The 27555-nt window shown below is 45.8% G+C and overlaps 1 protein-coding gene across 2 annotated transcripts in view; it reads right to left on the bottom strand.

The window, feature by feature from the left end:
* The window catches only part of LOC137383222 (lipopolysaccharide-induced tumor necrosis factor-alpha factor homolog), a 91881-nt gene extending 79186 nt beyond the window's left edge, over positions 1-12695 (bottom strand). The window contains exons 1-2 of one of the 2 annotated variants that reach the window (XM_068055725.1): positions 12611-12695; positions 12083-12202 (exon numbers count right to left, since the gene is read on the bottom strand). In XM_068055725.1, the coding sequence (XP_067911826.1) occupies positions 12083-12202; positions 12611-12671 (181 nt within the window). In that variant the 5' untranslated portion in view covers positions 12672-12695. Of the gene's footprint in view, positions 1-12082; positions 12285-12610 lie in introns of those variants that run through there. The other variant, XM_068055724.1, reaches the window with a different exon arrangement.
* Positions 12696-27555: the final 14860 nt, after the last annotated feature.

Below are 27555 nucleotides of genomic sequence, written 5' to 3'. Positions count from 1 at the left end.
CTTCCCCAGTACTGGTGCCAATGTCCCATGAATTCGAACCCATTTCTCCCACACCAATCTTTGAGCCACGCATTTACCTCTTTAATCTTATTGACCCTGTGCCAATTAGCTTGTGATTCAGGTAGTAATCCGGAGATTATTACCTTTTTGGTTCTGCTTTTTAATTTAGCCCCTAGCTGCTCATATTCCCTCAGCAGAACCTCTATCCTTGTTCTTCCTATATCGTTGGTACCTACGTGGACCATGACAACTGGATCTTTCCCCTCCCACTCCAAGTTCCTCTGCAGCCCAGATGAGATATCCTGAACCCCGGCACCAGGTAGACAACACAGCCTTCGGGACTCTCGATCCTGGCCACAGAGAACAGTGTCTATAGCCCTAACTATACTATCCCTGATTACAACTACATTTCTCTGTTCTCCCCACACTTGAATGGCTCCCTGTACCACAGTGCTACGGTCAGTTTGCTCATCCTCCCTACAGTCCCTGCTCTCGTCCACACAGGGAGCAAGAATCTCGAACCTGCTGGACAAGGACAAGGGCTGATGCTCCTGCAGCACTACCTCCTGGATCCCTCTACCTGCCTCACTCATAGTTACACCCTCCTGTCCCTGACCACCGGCCGAATTCAAGGTAGTTAATCTAAGGGGTGTGACTGTCTCCTGAAGCACAGCATCCAGGTAACTCTCCCCCTCCCTGATGTGTCGCAGTGTCTGAAGCTCAGACTCCAGCTCATCAACTCTGAGCCGGAGTTCCTTGAGCAGCCAACACTTGCTATAGATGTGGTCACCAGGAACCACAATGGGGTCCACCAGCTCCCACATCATGCAGGTACAACACATCGCCTGGCCCTGCATCTCTATTTTATTTAATTAGATTTTAATTTGTTTTTTAAATTTCCGACTGGTCTTTAGTTTTTAATCTATAAAATATTTCTTCTATTCACCTTTAGTCTGTAATCAATTTCGAATAGGTAATTCAACTTGCAGTTACTTAGCAACCAATCAACTTACTGTTGTCCTGTTCTGTCACTCTTTGTGTTTTTGCTCCTTTAAATTACCCAAAAATTAGATTATTTACACTAGGAACCTTGATTCCCTAAAAAAAACACTACCTACGATATTGAAAAAGAACTGTCGACCTTTCTCTTTACTTTAGTTACTTACTGACCTATTTAGAGTTATTTCCTAACAGCTGTTACTCACCAACCGTTCACCTTGCGCTTTCCTGTGATGTCCCTGTTAACTTTTTTTTCCAAAACTCCGACATGCCTGAACTGCTCCCGGAAGGTAAGTCCCACTCGCTGAGTGAACTCTCTCTCTCTCTCCCGCTCTCTTTATGCTCTGGCTCTGCTCTCACTGTGTCCCACTCACTGAGAGAACTCTCGCTCTCTCTCTCCCGGTCTCTTTATGCTCTGACTCTGCTCTCGCTGTGTCCCAGTCTCTGAGTTTAAGTCTTCAGAAGAAGGTATTTTCCTCCACACAAGATCAGATGGCAGATTGTTCAACCTTGCCCGTCTTAGAGCAAAGATCAAAGTATGGAAAGTCCTCATCAGGGAACTCCTCTTTGCTGACGATGCTGCAGGAACATCCCACATGGAAGAGTGCCTGCAGAGACTCATCGACAAGCTTGTGGCTGCCTGCAACGAATTTGGCCTAACCATCATCCTCAAGAAAATGAACATCATGGGACAGGACGTTCGAAATGCTCCATCCATCAATATCGGTGACCATGCTCTGGAAGTGGTTCAAGAGTTCATCTACCGAGGCTCAACTATCACCAGTAACCTGTCTCTCGATGCAGAAGTCAACAGTGCATGGGAAAGGCGTCCGCTGCTATGTCCAGACTGGCCAAGAGAGTGTGGGAAAATGGCGCACTGACACGGAACACAAAAGTCCAAGTGTATCAAGCCTGTGTCCTCAGTACCTTCAATGAGATCACCTCTCAATGTTTTAAATTCCAGAGAGTATAGGCCCAATTTACTCAGCTTCTCATCACAGGACAACCCTCTCATCCCAGAGCTAATCTTTGCTGTACTGTCTCCAAGGCAAGTATATCCTTTGTTGTGGTGTTTCTAAAGACACTCGACACGTCCACGTCAGCTGTAAGTGAATCAAGAACAAAGAACAAAGAACAGTACAGCACAGGAACAGGCCATTCAGCCCTCCAAGCCTGCGCCAATCTTGATGCCTGCCTAAACTAACACCTTCTGCACTTCCGGGGCCCGTATCCCTCTATTCCCTTCCTATTCATGTATTTGTCAAGATGTCTCTTAAACGTCGCTATCGTATCTGCTTCCACCACCTCCTCTGGCAGCAAGTTCCAGGCACTCACCACCCTCAGTGTAAAAAACTTGCCTCGTACATTCTCTCTAAACTTTGCCCCTCGCACCTTAAACCTATGTCCCCTAGTAACTGACTCTTCCACCCTGGGAAAAAGCTTCTGACTATCCACTCTGTCCATGCCGCTCATAACTTTGTAAACCTTTATCATGTCGCCCGTCCACCTCCGTCGTTCCAGTGAAAACAATCCGAGTTTTTCCAACCTCTCCTCATAGCTAATGCCCTCCAGACCAGGCAACATCATGGTAAACCTCCTCTGTACCCTCTCCAAAGCCTCCACATCCTTCTGGTAGTGTGGCAACCAGAATTGCACGCAATATTCTAAGTGTGGCCTAACTAAAGTTCTGTACAGCTACAGCATGATTTGCCAATTTTTATACTCTATGCCCCGACCGATGAAGGCAAGCATGCCGTATGCCTTCTTGACTACCTTATCCACCTGCATTGCCACTTTCAGTGACCTGTGGACCTGTACGCCCATATCTCTCTGCCTGTCAATACTCCTAAGGGTTCTGCCATTTACTGTATACCTCCCACCTGCATTAGATCTTCCAAAATGCATTACCTCACATTTGTCCGGATTAAACTCCATTTGCCATTTCTCCACCCAAGTCTCCAACCGATCTATATCCTACTGTATCCTCTGACAATCCTCATCATTACCTGCAACTCCACCAACCTTTGTGTCGTCCGCAAACTTACTAATCAGACCAGCTACATTTTCCTCCAAATCATTTATATATACTACAAACAGCAAAGGTCCCAGCACTGATCCCTGCGGAACACCACAAGTCACATCCCTCCATTCAGAAAAACACCCAACCACTGATACCCTCTGTCTTCTATGACCGAGCCAGTTCTGTATCCATCTTGCCAGCTCACCTCTGATCCCGTGTGACTTCACCTTTTGTACCAGTCTGCCATGCGGGACCTTGTCAAAGGCTTTATTAAATTCCATATAGATAACATCCACTGCCCTTCCTTCATCAATCATCTTCGTCACTTCCTCAAAAAACTCAATCAAATTAGTGAGACACGACCTCCCCTTCACAAAACCATGCTGTCTCTCGCTAATAAGTTCGTTTGTTTCCAAATGGGAGTAAATCCTGTCCCAACGAATCCTCTGTAATAATTTCCCTACCACTGACGTAAGGCTCACCGGCCTATGGGCGGCACAGTGGCGCAGTGGTTAGCACCGCAGCCTCACAGCTCCAGGGACCCGGGTTCGATTCCAGGTACTGCCTGTGTGGAGTTTGCAAGTTTTCTCCAAGTGCTCCGGTTTCCTCCCACAAGCCAAAAGACTTGCAGGTTGATAGGTAAATTGGCCATTATAAATTGTCACTAGTGTAGGTAGGTGGTAGGGTAATATAGGGACAGGTGGGGATGTTTGGTAGGAATATGGGATTAGTGTAGGATTAGTATAAATGGGTGGTTGATGTTCGGCACAGACTCGGTGGGCCGAAGGGCCTGTTTCAGTGCTGTATCTCTAATCTAATCTAATCATAATTTCCTGGATTATCCTTGCCACCTTTCTTAAACAAAGGCACAACATTGGCTATTCTCCAGTCCTCTGGGACCTCACCTGTAGCCAATGAGGATGCAAAGATTTCTGTCAAGGCCCCAGCAATTTCTTCCCTTGCCTCCCTCAGTATTCTAGGGCAGATCCCATCAGGCCCTGGGGACTTATCTACCTTAATGCTTTGCAAGACACCCAACACCTCCTCCTTTTTGATAATGAGATGACTGAGACTATCTGCACACCCTTCCCTAGGCTCATCATCCACCAAGTCCTTCTCTTTGGTGAATACTGATGCAAAGTACTCATTTAGCACCTCGCCCATTTCCTCTGGCTCCACACATAGATTCCCATCTCTGTCCTTGAGTGGGCCAACCCTTTCCCTGGTTACCCTCTTCCTCTTTATATATGTATAAAAAGCCTTGGGATTATCCTTAATCCTGTTTGCCAATGACTTTTCATGACCCCTTTTAGCCCTCCTAACTCCTTGCTTAAGTTCCTTCCTACTGTTTTTATATTCCTTAGGTGCTTTATCTGTTCCTAGCCTTCCAGCCCTTGCAAATGCTTCCTTTTTCATTTTGTCTAGGCTCACAATATCCTGTGTTATCCAAGCTTCCCGAAACTTGCCAAACTTGTCTTTCTTCCTCACAGGAACATGCTGCTCCTGGATTCTAATCAGCTGACGTTTGAAAGACTCCCACATGTCAGATGTTGATTTACCCTCAAAGAGCCGCCCCCAATCTAAATTCTTCAGTTCCTGCCTAATATTGTTATAATTAGCCTTCCCCCAATTTAGCACCTTCACCCGAGGACTACTCTTATCCTTATCCACAAGTACCTTAAAACTTATGGAATTATGGTCACTGCTCCCAAAATGCTCCCCCACTGAAACTTCGACCACCTGGCCGGGCTCATTCCCCCATACCAGGTCCAGAATGGCCCCATCCCTAGTTGGACTATCTACATACTGTTTCAAGAAGCCCTCCTGGATGCTCATCACAAATTCTGCCCCATCCAAGCCCCTAGCACTAAGTGAGTCCCAGTCAATATTGGGGAAGTTAAAATCACCCACCACCGCAACCCTGCTACCTTTACATTTTTCAAAAATCTGTCTACATATCTGCTCCTGTACCTCCCGCTGGCTGTTGGGAGGCCTGTAGTAAACCCCCAACATCGTGACTGCACCCTTCCTATTCCTGAGCTCCACCCATATTGCCTCGCTGCATGACCCCTCCGATGTGTCCTCCCGCAGTACAGCTGTGATATTCTCCTTAACCAGTAACGCAACTCCCCCACTCCTTTTATATCCCCCTCTATCCCGCCTGAAGCTTCTAAAGCCTGGAACATTTAGCTGCCAATCCTGCCCTTCACTCAACCAAGTCTCTGTAATAGCAACAACATCATATTTCCAAGTACTAATCCAAGCTCTAAGTTCATCTGCCTTACCTGTTATACTTCTCGCATTGAAACAAATGCACTTCAGACCACCAGTCCCGCTGCGCTCAGCAACATCTCCCTGCCTGCTCTTCCTCTTCATCCTACTGGCCTTATTTACTATGTCCTCCTTATTTATTTCACTAGCTGTCCTACTGCTCTGATTCCCACCCCCCCTGCCACACCAGTTTAAACCCTCCCGAGTGACGCTAGCAAACCTTGCAGCCAGGATATTAGTGCCCTTCCAGTTTAGATGCAACCCGTCCTTCCTGTACAGGTCCCATCTGTCCCTGAAGAGAGCATAATGGTCCAGATAGCTGGAAACCCTCCCTTCTACACCAGCTGCTCAGCCACGTGTTTAGCTGCACTATCTTCCTATTTCTCGCCTCACTGGCACGTGGCACAGGGAGTAATCCAGAGATTACAACCCTAGAGGTCCTGTTTTTTAAATCAAGCAGCGGTTTATTTTACAAGTATGGCATATAGTGGAGTCCTCTCAGACCACTCTAAGAGGTAACTCAGAGTTACATCGTTTTCCTCATGTATTTAAACCATTCCTGTGACATTTCAACATGTACATCGTTACATGGAAGACCTGATATTTTGCAAGTGGTGCCAGCAGTTTGTTTAAAGAAAGGCAAACTTTGTTTTATCTGTCTCAATGTCCTGTCCACTGTATTATCCAATCATCACCTAATCACAGCCCACTCTAATATAAAAGCAAAATACTGCGGATGCTGGAAATCTGAAACAAAAACAAGAAATGCTGGATTCACTCAGCAGGTCTGGCAGCATCTGTGGAAAGAGAAGCAGAGTTAACGTTTCGGGTCAGTGACCCTTCTTCGGAACTGACAAATATTAGAAAAGTCACAGATTATAAACAAGTGAGGTGGGGGTTGGGCAAGAGATAACAAAGGAGAAGGTGCAGATTGGACCAGGCCACATAGCTGACCAAAAGGTCACGGAGCAAAGGCAAACAATATGTTAATGGTGTGTTGAAAGACAAAGCATTAGTACAGAATAGGTGTGAATATACTGAATATTGAACATCAGCAAGTGCAAACCTGAAGAAAAACAACCTGAAAAAAACAGTGGGTAAGCAAACTGAACAAACTAAGATGAAATGAAATAAATGCAAAAAAAGATTGTAAAAAATGTAAAAAGGAATGCAAAAAAAAGGGAAGAAAAAATAACTAAAAATGACTAAAAATGAAAGTAAAATGGGGGGCTGTCATGCTCTGAAATTATTGAACTCAATGTTCAGTCCGGCAGGCTGTAGTGTGCCTAATCGGTAGATGAGATGCTGTTCCTCGAGCTTGCGTTGATGTTCACTGGAACACTGCAGCAATCCCAGGACAGAGATGTGAGCATGAGAGCAGGGGGGAGTGTTGAAATGGCAAGCAACCGGAAGCTCAGGGTCCTGCTTGCGGACTGAGCGGAGATGTTCCGCAAAGCGGTCACCCAGTCTGCGCTTGGTCTCCCCAATGTAGAGGAGACTCTAACCCCACTCTAACTAGCTTTTGCTGCAAAACACATTTAAGTCTTTCTACCAATTCTGGAAATTTTAGATTTTAAAAATCCAATATTTCAAACTGCTGAGTAAGTTATAGCAATTTTAGCCGAGCCTGAGTACCCTCCCCCCCACCTCGGCGTACACCATTTCAGTCCCCCCTTTTAGCCCTTGCCTGCTAGCCCCCAAGATGGCCAACTAATGCGAAGCTATCTTGTGCTCCTCGGTCCATCACTGTTGGCTCGGCTAGTGGTTAGATTCGCACAGTTATATGTTTCGAAACTACGTCTAGCATACCCTGTTTCTTCTCAGGCTTGCACAGTGCCTTGGTTACTACTCTAGCAATGGCTCAGTTCCGGCTTTGCCAGCACAGGTACAACATTCAATCATCAGTCCAATAGCAAATAGCAATTACGCCACCACCAGTACATGGGAAGCAATTCTGATCCAGGGTGAAGGTCCACCCTAATACCCGAGTCCCAAACCGTCCGCCACCATAATGCATCCTCCAGTTAGTTGTCACATCCTCTCCCAGTTGTTTGACCTCCTGTTGGATTTGATGATACTGCTTCATTGCTGCTTGGGCTTCTTTCTTCAATTTCAGTCGATGTTCTGGCAGTTTCGGGATTCGCCTCCCCTCGGGAAGCAGGTATCTTAGTAAGTTATCCTTCAAGTCGTCGGTTAGATTCATCTGCTCCCTACGGGGAGGCCAGGTGTGGCTTGTTGCCGAATGACCGATTGTCATTGGGGCCCAGGGAGCCCCCAGGTTGGCCAACCAATGCTAAGCTATCCCATGCTCCTCGCTCCATCACTGCTGGCCAGGCAAGTGGTTAGATTCGCAGAAACTTGAGTTGCTCACTGGGCAGTGGATGTTACCGTACTGGTATTGAGGCTCGCTGGTGGTCAGGTAGTATTACCCTTCTCCACAGTATGCCACCTGCGTTGGTTCATGGCAGACACTGGAAATTTCAAGGGTACGGTTTAGGGTGGTATTAAAACCACACCCAGCTCTTGTCCCATCCCTATGGGATGTGGGCAGACAATTTATTCCCTTTCCCTCTGCACCCAACTAGCAAGATCCCTGAGGGAACCTCTCCGGGTTGCGTATTTAGCTACAGGGTAGTACTTAAGCCAATTGCCATCTCTTATGATCCCGATACAAGGCTACGGGCCAAGTGCTGGAAAATGGGATTAGAATAGGGAGGTGCTTGATGGCTGGCACAGACACAATGGGCCGAAGGGCCTGTTTCTGTGTTGTATGACTCTATGACTCTACCTCGTAGAGGAGCTTGGATGCCCCTTCTTGTAAACTCAGTATGGCTAGCACCTTTCTTATTAATCTCACGTGGGTGGTGACACATTGTTTAGCTGTTGGGTAAGCTTGTATTAGTCCTCTCAAGGTACATGAGGAGCAATTCTCGCTTTCAGGCACCCAGGTCTGCAGCATGCCATCTGTGATCCAGTTCAGCACATCACCATTGTGGAGTTGGGCCAAACTGTGCCGCACCTCCCCCACCAGCCCTGCGCCATAGGCCGTGCATAATCGATCCCTTCCGGCTCGTGTGGTGGCTTTGTGTAGGGCGGTTGAGACTTGATTGATTATATGGGCATGATCCTCTAAGACTTGTACGGATCCCAACAAAGTTCCAGTCAAACTTTTCCCGATCTGCCCCTGTTGACCCTCCAGTTCATTGGCTCTTAACATGAGGTCCTTCAATTTGGATGTTAAATGATTTATCTTGTCATCGATCCCTGTTACATCCAGGGAATTAACTGTGGATATTCCTGCACTATAGAGGGTGGCTTCGTCATTTACCACGCCCCTTTTGCGGCAAGACATACTTGATCGCTTGCGCCCCAGGGAGGCTCGGAGGGCGCCGGTGACTATCATATCAAGGAGATGATGATAGAAAGATCTTGTCTGTGTCTCGCACCACTCAGGCAGTTCCATCTGGCTGATATTAACTACAATCAAGACTATTTGTGATTATGTTCTCAAACAAGTTCCTGCTGGAGTCCTGTACGACAAGCCCACCCTGGGGGCGGACCTGGGGGCTCCTTAGTGATTTTAGTTGTAGTTCCAGAGGCTGACATTACTGGGGTTGTGTGGGTGGACGGGGTTGTGGGAGCGTCACCTGGGCAAATCATCCACTGACCCATCTCTGTCACAGTGTACCAGTGCCTCTTCATTTCCACTCAGAGGCCATCCTTGGTCAGAGCAGACATCTCTCAACCCCCTGGGTCACTGGGTGGAGAGAATCTGGGCTGGCTACTGGTTTGTACACATGCAAGGTTAAAATACCTGTAGCTCAACGTTAGGCAGTCTGGCTCATTTCAGTAACTGCAGAAACATCCTTCACAACACTGTGGTTAAGGGAGGTCAGACACCAATGGTTAGTCCCATCCCCTGGCAGCCAAGTGTCACTGTCTCCACCCTCGCCTTCTACCTTCAGTTTTCCTGAGCTACACTTTAAGTATACTGGTTTGTTAACCGTGACATTTAACCTTCCACGCTCCTGATCGCAATTGGCTCTAGTTCTTGTAGAACAGGCCTTGTTGGGTCCTCCGGTCAACCGACTTGGTTCCTTCTGTGGTCGTGGTCAGCAGACATATCAGCAGTACTGCAGTTTTCATAGTCCTGTAAAGAGCGAACATAGCGGACGTCGGTCATCACCGGTTAGTCCTTATTATTCTTTGCGCTCCCATACTTCTTGATCTGTGTCCAGTGTTTCCACCAGCCTTTCCCTTTCATATACATACATGCGCAGGTGTTGCTGGTCATCAGGACCTTATCAGGTCCTTGCCGGTGAGGTGCTAAGCCTAGTTTTGCGGGTAGGACCCTAACCATCACTTGATCCCCTACTTCAGACAACTTTTCCTTTTCCTCTGGCTCATCCACTTCCATATCCCTGATAATCTGATGGTCCTTAACCTCCTGTCTCAGGTCATGTAACTGCTTACGCAACTCTTTGATAAATCACTTGACCCTTTCCCAAGCTGGTCCCACGTCTTCACTGCCTGTACAAGGGTCCTTGGGCAGCCTCATGGCTCATCTGGTCATTGGTTCAAATGGGGTTAGTCCGGTCATTTGGCTAGGAGTATCCTGCAATCTCATCAGGAGACTGGCTAGCAGATCGGCCCAGCCCTTGCCGGTTTCAGCAATGGCATTTGAGAGTCCTATTCATCCTTTCTACCATACCCAAGCTCTGTGGGTGGTATGGCATATGGAACTTTTGTTTAACTCCCAACAGGGTATATGTCTGTTTTATTATTTTACCTGTAAAATGTGTCCCCTGAACTGAATCTATCTGCAATGGTATTCCCTATCGGGGTATAATTTCCTCAGCGAAGATTCTTTTGACAGCATTAGCAGAACAATCCCTTGTTGCAAACGCTTCTACCCATTGGGTGAACTGATCTATCACAACTTAGCAGTATGTCTTGCCTTGGCTAGGGGACAAGGGTTCAGTAAAGTCCATCTGGATGTGTTCCCAAGGCACCTTGGGTCTGGGCTGGCAGGCCATTTTGATTTTTAACACTTATACCGGTGTTAAACTGGGTGCAGGTGACACATTGCCAGCAATGTTTTGTTATGTCCCTGCCATCACCAACACTGCTCCATGCCCCTGAGCATGGCATTCCTTCCAGGATGTTGATTTCCATGACAAATCTTGAGCAGGTTTTGTTGCATGTAATCAGGGGCCACTACTCATCCATCCTTCTTCCAGATTCCATGCTCATTTTTACTCACACCCCTTCTTTCCCAATCTTCCTTTTCTGTCCAAGGTGTCTTGCCATGTATTTTCTGCACATTTACCTCCCCTGGGCCAATGGCTAGCTTTTAATTCCAGATTTACTAATTGAATTCAAATTCCACCTTCATGGTGGGAATCGAACCCCAGAGCAATACCCTGGGTTTCTGGGTTATTAGTCCAGTGACAATACCACTATGGCACCACCTCCCTTTATTTCCCTTGTCCAATCACCTAATCACAACCCACTCTAATTAGCTTTTACGGAAAAACACATTTAAGGCTTTATACCAATTGTAGTAATTTTAAAGACAAAATGTCCAATATTTCAAATTGCTATATAAATTGTAGCAATTTTAGCAAAGCCTGAGTACACCCATCCTGCCCTTCGGGGTGCACCACTTCACCTTCCTTATATATGGAGACCAAAACTGTGCCCAGTACTCCAGGTGTAGTCTCACCAAAGCCCTGTACAATTGTAACAATACTTCCTTATGCTTTAGAAATCCAAGTATACTACATCTACTGGTTCCTCTTTATCTAGCCTACTAGTTACATCCTCAAAAAACTATAATAAATTTGTCAAATACGATTTCCCTTTTGTAAAACCATGTTAACTTTGTCTGATCATATTATGATTTTCAAAATGCATTGATCAGGCTTCCCTAACAATAGATTCCAGCTATTTCCTGACAACTGATATTCAGGGTAATGAGCCTGTAGTTCCCTGTTTTCTCTATCCCTCGTTTCTTAAACAGCAATGTTATATTTGCTAAAATTATCCTCAGCATTCCTGTATTAGGTAGGAGCTCATCATTCATATATCTGACTACTATGCAGTGCACCTTACTGGAAACAGAAGTTAGATCACCGTTTGAAGTTTCGTTCTCTGATTGGCAGGATATAATGCTACAACCGAGGTGGGAGGAGTGCACTTCTCCACAGGTCACAGTATATCAATTAATTTTCCTACCTACCGAAAGCCAATTACATACTCTATTTGTCCCCCAGAATAAAGCACACCAACCAGGTTTCTTTAATCAACAACAACATTAACTATTTATTATAAAAACAAGTCTTAACCAATAATGAGATAACTCTATATATGAAAAGCTCCTTATTTCCCCAGCCCTCATGCACACACATATGCTTAAAAAAAAACTGGTCAACCAGGGAAAAGGATTTTTGGTTTACAGCTGTTTCATAGGAATAGAAGGAATAATAAGATAACTTAGTTTGTCACGTTCTGGACAGTGGACAGTTTTGTGGAATGCACTGATTAAATCAACCCAAATTCACTTCACATTGGACCCTCGCAGTTCAGAGAGAAAGATGCTTTTCATCCCATCAATTCAGACTCGTTGTAAATCTGTTACCAAAAAGTTGAATCCACTTACTTGTCTCTTCTGAATGCTTTTATAATATTTGAGGACACATCGGTAAGATGAGAGCATAACCATATTTAGAAACTGCTATAATAGATTAGTCTATTAGTTTAGAGTTGTGAGACCTATACCACCTGTAGTACCTGTGCTGGATGTACACCATGGGCTGCTTTCCTCAAACACCCTCGTGGTCATCAATCCATTGTGACACTTCAGACATTCCATTGCTCCAGTTGCTATTTTCATTCCATTGAGTCCAAAGGCTGCAGAGTAGAGTGCAATTAGTACATGTGTGGTCCAGTTAGCCAATAAACAACCTGGCTTGGCCATTTTTAGTAATATTGCGCTTTACTCTGCTTGGCCAAATTTTTCTATTACTCCAGAATTATTTGGAAGGCAAAGGGAATTCACAGCTCCTTTTCTGCATGATGAACTGTCTTCTTAAATCTCCTTCCTCCCACCCCCTCCACCCTCACTCAGAACACCAATCTTCATCTCTGAGATTAAGTCCATGCAACTGCTTCTGTCACCACCTCCCCTCCACTGCCCCAATCTTAACTACTTCCCAACCCAAACTACTCTACCTTTGATCCCCTATTACTCTGCACTTACTCTGCCATTTCTTCCTCTGCCCTTTCCAAGCTCACCTCTCCTTCTACCACAACACTCACCCATCATTGACCTATCTATCCTCTTTACATTCTGTCCTGCCTTTCTTAATTCCGTGATCATATCGTCACTTCCCAGCTCCAAGCTCATCCTTCCTGAAATTCTGTGTTTGAATATCCTTAATACAGTTTCTACCCAGTTCACAGTAGCAGGACCTCCCTGGCCAAAGTCACAAATAACATTCTCAGTATCTGCAACTACAGTGCATAATTACTCCTAATCCTTCCCTCTTACAATTTCCATTTGTCTGCCGACAATAATCCCTACCACTTCCCTTAACCCGTGTTATCAGAGTGCATGTCTGTCATGAAGTGTGGATGGGTCAAAATGTACTCTAACTAAATATAAAGAAGATCAAAACCATAATTTTGAGCCATAAACTGCCATTTCATTGCCATGGACACTATTTTTCTCCCTAGCCACTTACTCAGGCTGAAATACTGTGGTGCCTATTTAGCTGAGAGCTCAGTATCAAATTCTAATTCCTATCCATCTTGAAGCTGTTTATTTTGTTACAAGGATTTTGTTTTTTCTAATTAAAACTTAAGATTCTGTGTTTTTTTTAAACTGGAAAAGGATTTTCAGTGAACATTGAGACATCTGCAAATAGTTGAACTTAATGGATGTTTTGAAAGGAAGTTCAACAAAAGCTCAACTCTATGAATAAACTGAACTTGTTAAAGGACAGGAAAGCAGATAATTTCAAGGAAACCAGAAAAGGTGTTTGACCTCAGTTACTCTTTGAGTGACAAGAGAGACTTTATGACTGGGCATGTGACCTGTCAGGACGGCTTTGCTTTCAGTTTGGAACTTTAAAAGCCAGTAAGTTTGGACAAAAAGCAGGCATTCTGAAATTTGATTCTGACCTGCCGGGAGATCAGGAAAAGAACCAGAATAAGTATTACCTCTCTGTAAAATAATCCTGCGTCTCTTGAGAAGAAACTCTGTATTGCAAATGTGGCAGATTCCTACTGCCTCCTGGCTCTGAAGAATCCCTGCATCAAGTGTGGTTCCTGTTGCCATCTGTGTTTTGAGAAATCCTGAAATTTGAAGAAACCTTCTACTGCTATACTGCTGCTGTAAGACCTAATAAAACCTGTTGCTACACCCCTGATGGAAGACCTATGTGAAGCCTGTTGCAGTTGAATTTCCATGAATGCCTACCCATCAGAAGCTGTTCATCAAACTCACCTGGAAAGACTTTGAGTGGTGTCTGACTATTTGACTTTGGGACACCTCGCCAAACCAAAACAATTTCTCCCAGATTTTTTAAAAATTTGTTTTGTGGAAGTTGCTGGCTAGGCCAGCATTTATTGCCCATCCCTAATTGCCCGTAAACTGAATGGCTTGCTAGGCCATTTAAGAGTCAACCACATTGCTGTGGGTCTGGAATCACATATAGGCCAGACCAGGTAAAGACAGCAGATTTCCTTCCTTAAAGGATGTGAGGGAACCAGATGTTTTTTTAAAAAAAAACAATTAACAATGGTTTCATAGTCACAATTAAATGAAACTTTTAATTTCTGATTTATTAATTTAATTCAAATTTCACCATCTGCTGTGCAGGGATTTGAGCCCATGCCCCAGAGTATTAACCTGGGCTCTAGATTACTAGTCTAGTGACATTCCCACTATGCTACTGCCTCCCCCCAGATCATGATAGACTAAGTTATTTTATTATTCCTTTCATTCCTATGAAACAGCTGTAAACCAAAATCCTTTTTCCAGGTTAACTGTTTTTTTTGGATGTATGTGTGTGTGCATGAGAGCTAGGGAAATAAGGAGCTTTAATATCTCAATTTGTACATAGATTTACTTCATTATTGGTGAAGACTTAGTTTTATAATAAATAGTTAATTTTATTGTTCATTAAAGAAACCTGGTTGGTGTGCTTTATTCTGGGGACAAATAGAGTATCTAATTGGCTGTTTTTTTTATTCATTAGTGGACTATGGGTGTCACTGGCTAGGCCAGCATTTATTGCCCATCCCTAATTGCCCTTGATTAGATATACCTGAGTGACTTTGTAGGCCATTTCAGAGTCAACCACATTGCTGTGGGTCTGGAGTCACATGTAAGCCAGACCAGGTAAGGATAGCAGATTTCCTTCCCTAAAGGACATTAGTGAACCAGATGTGTTTTTACACCAATTGACAATGGTTTCATGGCCATCATTAGAGTAGCTTTTAATTCCAGATTTATTAATTGTATTTAAATTTCATCTTCTGCTGTGGTAGGATTCAAACCCTTATTCCCGGAACAATATCCTAGGCCACTGGGTTACTAGTCTACCAATAATACCACTACAATTTATTGATATTCTGTGAACTGTGGAGAAGTAGGACTATATTAACAGTGCATTCCTCCCACCTTGGTCGTAACAATTTCAACTCCACAATAATGCTGCCATCACTATGCGGCACAGTGGCGCAGTGGTTAGCACCACAGCCTCACAGCTCCAGCGACCCGGGGTCAATTCCGGGTACTGCCTGTGTGGAGTTTGCAAGTTCTCCCTGTGTCTGCGTGGGTTTCCTCCGGGTGCTCCGGTTTCCTCCCACATGCCAAAGACTTGCAGGTTGTTAGGTAAATTGGCCATTAGAAATTGCCCCTAGTATAGGTAGGTGGTAGGGAAAATATAGGGACAGGTGGGGATGTGGTAGGAATATGGAATTAGTGTAGGATTAGTATAAATGGGTGGTTGATGGTCGGCACAGACTCGGTGGGCCGAAGGGCCTGTTTCAGTGCTGTATCTCTAAAACTAAAAAAAACTAAAACTACTGCTGGAACCTTTAGCTGCACTTTATGTCGCTTATAGACTCAATTTCTCCAATGTCCTCCTTGCTGAGCTCCCATTCTCCCTGAACTCTAACTTTTTCAAAGTCAGGTTGCTTGCATTATATCTCGCTTACCCATCATCCTTGTCTATGCTGAACTATACAGGCTCCCTGCTATCAGATTCATTGAGTTTAAGATTCATATCTTTATCTTCATTTTTCTCCATGACTTCAATCTCCTCCAGACTCACGTTCCTCCTGCACCCATTGATCTCCCAACTCTGGCATTCTGTACATCCTTCCCTTCTCCCTTTCCTCCTACGTGAATGATAGACTCTTTAGTCACCTTAGCCCTACTCTCTAGAAGACCCTCTATCTCTTTACTTCTTTCCTTTCCTTTAAAACCCATCTTTTAGTCTAACCCTCGTTTCATGAAAATGACATCTTACCGATTGGTTCCCCATTCAAATACGCTGAGCAGCGTGAAGTTCTTGTACGGTAGATACAAAGTGAACGTGCTGTAGGAAGTTAAATCAAGTAATTTCTTGTCTCAGTACCCTTTTAATAACTTGGTAGGTGTTAATTACTGCCAGTCAATCTTTCTGGCACTGATAATTAACTATTGCATGTGTGAAGTCTATTCCGTCTAGTTTTAATTGTTGTTGGAGATTTTTATTTAAAATTAAATTAATTTTTTTAACACTACCTTTCTATCTCTTTTTATCTCTCTGTTGATCCAATCCCTCTTTCTCTCTCTCTCTCTATTTCACTTTCTGTACCTGATTTGACATTGAATTCATCCATTCTAACTTGAAATTCCTTGCTCAGTCCTTTCCTGTTTATTTCACAATTCTTCGATCTGATTGGTTAAGGAGATACACAGTTGCTTGTCCTGGTTACTCGGGTCCCAGATGTCCTCTTTCCCTCACTGCGGCATTTCCATCTTGCACTTTCAACAACTTGCAGCACAAAATGGTGTCAACGTTAAACAGGCAAGAGCAAGTCTAACTAGCAGCAAGCACAGTTTGTTAACAGGTTACTGAAATTATTGGGTCAATATTAAGAAAAAACAGAACTTATTAATGTGAAATTACAATTAAGCTGATACACTGAGATATGAGAAAATAGATATTAGTGTGGTAAATAATTGCCGATCCTTAGGTACAGAGGTAGTGCCAAAGGACTGGAAAATTGCAAGGATGGGTCCAAGGATAAGCCCAGCAACTACAGGCCAGTCAGTTTAACTTTGGTGGTGGGAAAACTTTTAGAAATTATAATCTGGGACAACATTAACAGTCACATGGACAAGGAAGAATTAATTAAGGAAAGCCAGCACTGATTTGTTAAAGGCAAATCATGTTTAACTAACTTGATTGAATTTTTGGTAAGGTGTGGGTCTGGAGTCACATGTAAGAGAGGGTTGGTGCAGTTGATGTGCTGGATATGGATTTCCAAAAGGCGTTTGAAAAAGCACCACATAATAGGCCTGCTGGCAAAGTTGAAGCACAATGAAATAAATGGATACAGAGTTGGTCTAGTGACAGGAAACAGAGAGTAGTGATGAACAATTCTTTTTCAGACCGGAGGAAGGTATACAATAGGATTCCCCAGGGGTTGGTACTAGGACTGCTTTTCTTGATATATATTGATGAGCTAGACCTAGGTGTACAGGGCACAGTTTCAAAATTTGCAGATGACACAAAACTTGGAAGTATCATGAACTGTGAGGAGAACAGAGATAAACTTCAAGAGGACAGAGACAGGCTGGTGGAATGGACGAACACATGGCAGATGAAATTTAATGCAGAGAAGTATCAAGTGATACATTTCGGTGGGAAGAATGAGGAGAGACAATATAAAGGGCACAATTTGAAAGGGGGTGCGGGGGCAGAGGGACCTGTGGCTATATGCACACGAATTGTTGAAGGTGGCAAGGCAGATTGAGAACGTAGTTAAAAAGGCATACAGGATCCTGGGCTTTATAAATCGAGGCATAGAGTACAAAAGCAAGGAGGTTATGGTGAAACTTTATAAAATAATGGTTCAGCCTCAACTGGTGTATTGTGTCTAATTCTGGGTGCCACTTTTTAGGGAGGATGTGAAGGTGTCAGAGAGTGCAAAAAGATTTACAACAGGGTTGTCCAACCTTTTCGCATGGGGTGGGGGGGCCAGATTACAATTTTTGTCTTACATGGGGGGCCAGTGAGACAATTTCAGAAAGATAAAGGTATTAAAATTTATCTTACTATTAATCAAAACAACAACAAATCTGCATTTTTGTGAAGCTTTAAACGAGAAGATTAATTTATTGACTTACTTTCTGATCATTATGTTGGACACTGATTTAGTGAGATACTTGGCTTTTTTCTGCTTGCACAAGTAGTCAATGTTTGCCCGCACACTACTTGTAGTGATGCGGACTATTTCGGATAGATGTCATTCTGTCAGGAGTGATCTTGATCACTCTCTCTCTCCCTCTCTCTCTGCCCCTCCGCTCTCTCTATCTCTCTCTGTCCCCTCCTCACTCTCTCTCTCTGTCCCCCCCCCTCACTCTGTCCCCCTCTCTCTCTGTCCCCGTTTCCTTCTCTCTCTCTCACTCTGCCCATCTCTCTTTCCCCCCTCTCTCTCTGCCCTCTCTCTATCTCTCTGTCCCTCTTCTCTCTGCCCTTTCTCTCTGTCCCCATTTCCCTCTCTCTCTGTCCCCCTCTTCTCTCCCTCTCTGTTGCCACCTTCACTCTCTCTCTGACAGTTGCAGACAGCGGGAGCGCTCAGCAGATGGCTGATCATTTTTATTTTTAAATATCAAGTCAGTTTCACAGCTGACAGATACTGACATCAGGAACATCGGTTCCTGAATTTTGGACAGATTCGGAGTTTTTTAAAAAGCCGCCGGAAAAATGCGAATCTGTCCAAAGTTCAGAAACTGCTGTTCCCAATGTCAGGATCTGTCAGCTGTGAAACTGACGTGCGATCTTTTTTAAAAGCCGGTCTGACAATGTGGGAATTCTCATCTCCATTCACAGACCCCTGGGGAGGATGAGGAATGGCCCCGGGTACAGTTTACAGCCGCGGGCTGGAGGGAAACCTTTGGCGGGCCAGACCCTGGTTCTCAGGCTGTATGTTAGACAACCCTGAATGGTTGTAGGGATCAGGGACTTCAGTTATGCGGATAGATTGGAGAAGCTGGGGTTGTTCTTCTTAGAGAAGAGAAGGTTGGGCGGAGATTTGATACAGGTGTTCAAAATTATGAGGGGTCTAGACAGAGTATATAGAGAGAAACTGTTCCCATTGGCGGAGGGTCAAGAACCAGAGGAGAGTGATTTAAGGTGATTGGAAAAATAACCAACAGCAACATGGGGAAAAACCTTTTTATGCAGCGAGTGGTTAGGATCTGGAATGGACGACCTGAGGGGGTCGTTGAGGTTGATTCAATTTTAGCTATCAAAATAGAATTAGATATGCGCCTGAAGAGAAAAAAATGCAGAGCTATGGGGATAGGGCAGGTGAGTGAGACTAGCTGAATTGTTCTTGCAGAGAGCTGGCACAGATATGACAGGCTGCTTGGCCTCCTTCTTTGCTGTAACCATTCTATGATTTTATGATTCCAATAGTCAAGTTTAAATAGTCTACACATGTAGTAATCTTTGAATATTAAAATAGTGGCCTGGATTCCTTTCTGAATTACTGCCTATTTTGAGGTAGATTTGAGGAAGTAAATGAATTATTAAAGGCTACCAGCTAAACCCAGCTTCAAAAAATCTACATCTGAATTATACTCCCGTAGATGTCATCTGATGTCCCTGAGGCATACAATCGCATTTCCTCTGATTGCAGGAAGTGGTGAAACTTCTCCAAAATGTGAGGAACACATGAGGCCCTTTGATTGCCTTAGTGCAGCTGTGTACCTCACATGAACAGAAAGGTGTTCTCACACCTTTCCAAGTAGAGGGATGAACTTTAATCCACTATTGGAAATGTGGCAGGGCGGAACTTCTGCCTACATATGTGATATCACCATCTCACCTTTCTGGGTGAGAAGAGGGTGCTTGTTGAAAATGCAGAGCAGGTTTTCAGTGGTCGCTTTCCTCCTGAGTGGTTTAGCAATTCTGGAAGAAAAGAAAATGTGATGCAGCTACTATGGTTACAAGGCTGTAGCTGCTTTAAGGGCCAGAAGCAGAGTGAATTGGTGTTCACGAAAATAGATAGAAATGGCAGAATGAGGAGCAACTTCAGAGACTTCTGCTGTGGCAGGAGCCATGAAGTTCGTAGATACTGCAATATGATGTACTGTTGACAGAGGCAAGAGCAAGGAGCTTCCTGGCACCCAAGAAAAAGCAACAAGCAAGTAATGCAAACTTTATACAGGGAGATAAATCAGGCTGTGAGGGTTATTTCCTTCACACCACACATTACCATACAATGCATGAAAATAGTTAATGATATCAAGGTAAATAAAGGCACGACTCCATTTGTACATTTTGAAACACTTTTATTTGCATGACAAACCTTCAAACCCACATAGTAATTAATGGAATGAGTGTTACAGGGAAATAGCCCAGCACTCCCCTCCATTTCAGCCATGGCTCAGTGTTAGAGTTCTAGCTTTGGAGTCAGAAGATTGTGGATTTGTCTCACTCAAGCCACTTGAGCATGGTGACATGTTAGTGACACTCAGGGTGTGCTGCACTGTCAACGGTGCCTCTTTCAGATGAGAAGTTAAATCAAGTGATGTCTGTCGTCCTAGATGGACATAAACGAACCCAAGGCACTATTTGAATTTTTCTCTGGTGCCATGGGTAATATTTATTCCTAAATCAACATCGGCAAAAAAACAGATGAGCTGGTCATTATCTCTGCTGTTTGTGGGATCTTGCTGTGTGCAAATTTCCCTACACTACAATAGTGGCAGAAGACGGCCTTTCTTAATTTGTATTCTCCTTTCCTGTAATCTGAGGCAGAAAACTGCCAAAGAGGAAGGAGCAGCTACCAATAGAACAGTGACTGCTCATGAGGAAAGGGCTCCGTGTTTACTTTGCTGCTACGTAGGAGAGTCAATGGAAGATGTGAAAGTGTGGGGTGGACTACCAGGCACATGTTAACAAAGACAATGGGCTGGATTTTACGTCGGGCGGGGAGGGTCGGAATCTGTGTCCAGCAGTGGCCCGACCTGATCCTCCCAGTGGTGGCGAGGCCCCATGGTGGCCCCCCTGTCGTTAGGTGATGGGAACTGAATCTAAATATTTAAATGAATGACTTGATAAAATTTAAATAAATTTACCTGAAATCTTCTGGGCCTGTCGTGATCTTTGGCGTAGTGGCCAGCATTCCTGCACCTTCAATTCCTTGTCCGGGGAAAGCCAGCACGACACTGGTGGGAAGGGGGGTGCGGAGTTAGGATTTTCAGGGCGGGAGGAGGGATGGGGTCAAATAAACATAATGGGTATAGAGGATAGTGGGAACGGATGAACTTTAAACTTTGTGCAGTCTGGTAGGAAGAAAGGTCAGATTTAAAAGGTAAGTGGGCTGGATTTTACAGCTCCCTCAACGTGGGGGGTCGTGGCTGGGGGGGAGGCGGGTCTCTGGGAGAGGCCCGCCACAGATCTCAACGCTGGCAAGGCCCAGCCCCATATTGAGGGCGACAGCAAGGCCTCGTGGCGGCCCCCCTGCCACTCGGCGATGAGAGCAAAATTTAAATATGTTAATTTATTTAAATAAAGAATTAATTATTTATCTGCTTCCACTGTCCATCCCGGAGCAGTATTGGTGTCAGCGGGGACCCAGGGCGGAACACTGGTCGGGCGGGGGAGCAGGTAAGTTTTTCAGTGCGGGGGTGTGAGAGGGGAGCGGTGTCAGAGTAATTTTATTGGTCCAGCGGATGGTGGGAAGGGGTAAAGTTTAAAGTTGATGAACTTTGGGGGGGAAGGTCGGGAACACAAGGTTAAGTATTTTTGCGGAGGAGAGGGCAAGTAATTAATTCTATGCTTATTGTGGGGGGGGGCGGTGGGAGAGGGTCGGGATAAATGTATTTAATATTTTAATTGCACTGAAGTTTTAAAAATTTAGATGAAATGGAAGGGCTCGAACCCCTTTAAAAATGGTGTCAGCGCCTGCGCAAAGGCAGCTGACATCATTGCCGGGGATGGACATCCCGCCCCCTCCATGTGATTGCAGGGGGGGGCGGGGGAGATGCCACGCGGGACCGCCCTGGCTATTTAAATGAGCTGCCATGCAGGAGAGCGCGCCAGCTCTTTGGCATGTGGCCCGCATGTGAGGGCCGCCATTTTTTGAGCTCACCGCCAAGATTGGTGGCGGGCTCTTGAAATCCAGCCCAGTATGTAAGCAGAAGATGCTGGAAGCTCCCTCCCTCCCCACAGCCCCATCCCTCCAGAGCCAGGAAGCAGCCTGCACATTTTTTTGGGCGATGTTTCCTGTGTGGCGACAGGGCCGCACAGCTAATTGCAGCGGTGGTGAGATGAGGCCCTGAATTGAGTATTAATTGTCCAGTTAGGTTCTTCAGTCGGCAGCGGGGCGGGAAGGCCATTCACAGGCCTTCCCACCCCAGAATAAATTTTGACGGAGGCAAGAAGGTGGCAGAAACCACACACCCCCACCCCTCCCCGCCACCATCCACCCGATTTTATGCTCTCCCCACCTCCAAACCCAAAGTAGGGGAGAGCAAAAAATTCCACCCCCCCACATATTTGTTGACAACACTCAGCTCTGTGTCATCACCACCTCTCTTGACCCTTTCACTGTGCTTTACCAAATTACTTGTTTGAAATCCAATATTGGATGAGCAGAAATTGCCTCTCGTAAATATTGGGAAGACTGAAACCCATACCACAGCTCTCTGGCCATTATTTCCATCCCTGGAAATCGGTTAAAGCTGAGCCAGACTATTTGCAACTTTGGTGTTGTATTTTACCCTGAGATGTGTTTCTGACCCCATATCTGCTCTATCACCAAGATTGCCTACTCCACCTCCATAGCATTGCCTGTGGCTGACTGCTTCCGCTCATCTGCTGCTGAAACCCTCATTCATGCCTCTGTTACCTCAAGACTTTAAATGAGATGTTAAGCCGTGACCATGTCTACTTTCCCTTTGGCTGAGGAACATCAGAAGCCCAGCTCGGTGGCCTAGTCTTTAATGGAAAATGATGAGTATAGAATTCACATGCAGACGGTTGAGATGGATACCATGAATGTGCAGATGGTGAATAAAATGAAGGATTCAACATGATGACATGATGGGCTGAATTGTACGAGCCCTCCGACGTCTGGAGTCATGGTGGGGAGGGGGGAGGGCGGAGTGGGGGGGGGGGGGGCCGGAAAATTCTTCCAGGAGACGCCTGCCACAACCTCCGGTGCCGAGAAGGCCCCGCTGCATTTTACCGGTGGCGGTGAGGCCTCGGTGTGGGCCTCCCTGCTGCTCTGTGACAGGGCTTTCATTTCAATATTAAAATTAAGTTAAACACATGCAAATTAACTTGCCCTGTCTCGGCGGCCGTCTTACGCCGATATTCCGGCCACCGGCAGGAATTCCCGCCCCTGCGTTCAGAGTTCCAAGGTGTGACACTGTTGGGGAGGGGGGAGGAGTGAAATTATCAGGGTTGGGGGGGGGGGGGTGGGGGAAGCGGGCAAAACACTTGGTATTGGCTGAGGGGATGGGGGGAAAGGGTTGAAGGGCAAAGGTAATGAGGTTGTGGGGGGATGTTTGGGTTGGGAATAAAGTTTAATTTTGGTTCAATAGGCTCAAAGACAAACATTGGGTTGGGGGGGGGGGCGGTTGCGGGGGGCGGCGGTGGAAAAGGGCCTCCAGCTTTTCTTTAATTTTTTAAAGACAATGTTAAATAATGTGCCTTTAAAAATTCAAATTTCTTCTAAGCGCTTGAAGCCCTTTAAAATGGCGCCAGCGCGATGGAGCAGCTGTCTCCTGTACGTCATCAGGGGTGGCCACTCCGCCCCCTCCATTTAAATGAGCCCTGCACAAAATATCACGTAGGCTCAGTGGTGCACAAGTCGTGCATGCACTGCGCCTTCTACAAAGCTCGCTTCCGAGTATGGCGGCAAGCTTACAAAATTCAGCCTGATGTGTGAGGCAATGCAAACTGCTCTGGGCTGTGTGACAGTCCAGTTTATACCTGCGACTGAAAACTACAGGAGGAGGATCGAAGGAACCCCGACATTGTCATCAAACCTGCAGACAAGGGTGGTGCTGTTGTTGTATGGTGTACCGACCTCTACCTTGTAGAGGCTCAGCGCCAACTTTCAGACACTTCTTTCTACCTCCCCCTGGACCATGACCCCACCATCGAACATCAAGTGACTGTCCACAGGACTGTCACTGACCTCATCTCCTCTGGAGATCTTCCCTCTACATATTCCAACCTCATAGTCCCGCAACCCCGGACAGCCCGCTTCTACCTCCTTCCCAAAATCCACAAATAGGACTGTCCCGGCAGACCCATTGTGTCAGCCTGCTCCTGCCCCACTGAACTTATTTCTTCCTATCTTGACTCGATCTTTTCTCCGCTGGACCAGTCTCTTCCCACCTACATCCATGACTCTTCTGACATCCTACGCCATTTTGACAATTTCCAGTTTCCTGGCCCCAACCACCTCCTCTTCACTATGGACGTCCAATCTCTCTACACCTCCATCCCCCACCAGGACAGTTTGAGGGCTCTCCGCTTCTTCCTTGAACAGAGGCCCAACCAGTCCCCATCCACCACCACCCTCCTCCGCCTCGCTGAACTTGTTCTCACATTGAAAAACTTCTCCTTCAACTCCACGCACTTCCTTCAAGTAAAAGGTGTTGCTATGGGTACCCACATGGGTCCTAGTTATGCCTGTCTTTTTGTGGGATATGTCGAACATTCCTTGTTCCAGTCCTACTTAGGCCTCCTCCCCCAACTCTTTTTCCGGTACATTGATGACTGTATTGGTGCCGTTTCCTGCTCCCGCCCCAAACTGGAAAACTTTATCAACTTTGCTTCTAATTTCCACCCTTCTCTCACTTTTACATGGTCCATCTCTGACACTTCCCTTCCCTTCCTCGACTTCTGTGTCTCCATCTCTGGGGATAGGTTGTCTACTAATATCCATTATAAGCCCACCAACTCCCACAGCTACCTCGACTACACTTCTTCACACCCTACCTCCTGTAAGGACTCCATTCCATTCTCCCAGTTTCTCCGTCTCCGACGCTTCTGCTCTGATGATGCTACCTGCCATGATGGTGCTTCTGATATGTCTTCTTTTTTCCTCAACCGAGGATTCCCCCCCACTGTGGTTGACAGGGCCCTCAACCATGTCCAGCCCATTTCCAGCACCTCTACCCTCACCCCTTCCCCTCCCTCCCAGAACCGTGACAGGGTTCCCCTTGTCCTCACTTTCCACCCCATCAGCCTCCATATCCAAAGGATCATGCTCCGCCATTTCCGCCACGTCCAACGTGATGCCACTACCAAACGCATCTTCCCCTCCCTTCCCCTGTCAGTATTCCAAAGGGATCGTTCCCTCCGCGACACCCTGGTCCACTCCTCCATTACCCCCACCACCTTGTCCCCGTCCCATGGCACCTTCCCCTGCAATCGCGGGAGGTCTAATACCTACCCATTTACCTCCTCCCTCCTCACTATCCCAGCCCCCAAACACTCCTTTCAGGTGAAGCAGTGATTTACTTGTACGTCTTTCAATGTATTATACCGTATTCGCTGCTCACAATGTGGTCTCCTCCACATTGGGGAGACCAAGCGCAGACTGGGTGACCACTTTGCAGAACACCTCCTCTCAGTCCGAAAACATGACACCGAGCTTCCGGTTGCTTGCCATTTCAACACTCCCTCCTGTTCTCATGCTCACATCTCTGTCCTGGGATTGCTGCAGTGTTCCAGTGAACATCAACGGAAGCTCGAGGAACAGCATCTCATTTACCGATTAGGCACACTACAGCCTGTCAGACTGAACATTGAGTTCAATAATTTCAGAGCATGACTGGCCCCCTCATTTTACTTTTATTTTTAGTCATTTTTTTCTTTTAACTTTTTTAATTTTTTTTGTTTTTATTTTATTTTAACTTAGTTTGTTTAGTTTGCCTACCCACTTTTTTTTTCATGTTTGTGCTTGTGGCTGTTCAGTTTTCAGTCCATTAACACCCTATCTGTACTAATGCTTCATCTTTCAACACACCATTAACATATTGTTTGCCTTTGCTCCGTGACCTTCTGGTCAGTTATTCTCTGTGACCTTTTCCTGTTTACACCTTCTCCTTTGTTATCTCTTGCCCCACCCCCGCTTTACTTGCTTTAAACCTTTCACATTTCTAATATTTGCTAGTTCTGAAGAACTGGGTGGCACAGTGGCGCAGTGGTTAGCACCGCAGCCTCACCGCTCCAGTGACCCGGGTTCGATTCTGGGTAATGCCTGTGTGGAGTTTGCAAGTTCTCCCTGTGTCTGCGTGGGTTTCCGCCGGGTACTCTGGTTTCCTCCCACCACCAAAAGACTTGCGGGTTGACAGGTAAATTGGCCATTATAAATTGCCCCTAGTATAGGTAGGTGGTAGGGGAATAGAGGGACAGGTGGGAATGTGGTAGGAATTTGGGATTAGTGTAGGATTTGTATAAATGGGTGGTTGATGGTCAGCACAGACTCGGTGGGCCGAAGGGCCTGTTTCAGTGCTGTATCTCTAAATAAATAAATAAATAAGAAGGGTCACTGACCTGAAACGTTAACTCTGCTTCTCTCTCCACAGATGCTGCCAGACCTGCTGAGTATTTCCAGCATTTCTTGTTTTTATTATATATTATCTAAGAAAAGGGTTGGCTTGCTGAAAGACAATGCTGACTGCTTTCATTGATTCTTTGCGAGATAAGCCTTAACAGCACCACTGTGCAGGGGCCCTATGATCTGGGTCTCTCGGCTCCTCAGCAAAGCTCATTTCTCTCTCCTCATTGGAGGAGCGGCACAAATCAAGTTAAGTATGAGCGTACACCAGAATGGGCTGGAATACACGCATTCTTTATTTTTGTGCTGGTGTGCACAACATTTTCAGATTTATTGCCCTCATGGGATTTGAAATCATAATCTCTGGCTCGCCAGTCCAGTACCATATTCGCTGAAATACTCTACCCCTCTTGGGTGGTCCTGTTACAGACTGTGAACTCACCACTGCTGCAGGGATAGCCTGGCCTGGCCTGGCCTACATTCTGCTCCTTGGGCTATCTCTGATTTGTCATCCTGCTTGTCCGACATCCAGAACTCAATAAGCAGAAATTTCCCCCAACTAAATGTGAGAAGCCATTGTCTTCATTCCTTGCCATAAACTTTGCCACTGACTCCATCCCTCTCCCTAGCAACTGCTTGAGGCTGAACCAGACTGTTCACAAATTTGGTGTCATATTTGACCCCAAGCTGAGCCCCTGGGTATACATCTGCTCCACCACCAAGCTGAGCCCCTGGATATACATCTGCTCCACCACCAAGCTGAGCCCCTGGGTATACATCTGCTCCACCACCAAGCTGAGCCCCTGGGTATACATCTGCTCCACCACCAAGCTGAGCCCCTGGGTATACATCTGCTCCACCACCAAGCTGAGCCCCTGGGTATACATCTGCTCCACCACCAAGCTGAGCCCCTGGGTATACATCTGCTCCACCACCAAGCTGAGCCCCTGGGTATACATCTGCTCCACCACCAAGCTGAGCCCCTGGGTATACATCTGCTCCACCACCAAGCTGAGCCCCTGGGTATACATCTGCTCCACCACCAAGCTGAGCCCCTGGGTATACATCTGCTCCACCACCAAGACAGCCTTGGGCTCATCCAAAATTCTACTGCTCTTATCCTAACTTGCACCAAGTCCTGTTCATCCATCAACCTTGTGTTTGCTGACCTACATTGGTTCCAGGTCCAACAAAGTCTTAATTTTAAAATTCTCATCCTTTTTTCAAATCCTTCGTGGCATCAGCCCTCCCTGTCTCTAATACTTCCACCGGCCTTACAACTCTCCAAGATGACTGTGCTCCTTCAATGATGACCTCTTGTGCGCCTCTAATTTAAATCATTCCACCATTGGCAGTCAAGCCTTCAGCTGCCTAGACCCTAAAATGTGGAATTCCTTCCCTGCACCTCTGTGACCCTCTACCCCTTTCTCCTCCTTTAGGTCATCAGT

Source organism: Heterodontus francisci, chromosome 24 (genome assembly GCF_036365525.1).
Source record: "Heterodontus francisci isolate sHetFra1 chromosome 24, sHetFra1.hap1, whole genome shotgun sequence".
In the NCBI taxonomy this organism is placed as follows: Eukaryota; Metazoa; Chordata; class Chondrichthyes; order Heterodontiformes; family Heterodontidae; genus Heterodontus; species Heterodontus francisci.
This window is presented reverse-complemented; position numbering and strand designations above follow the sequence as displayed.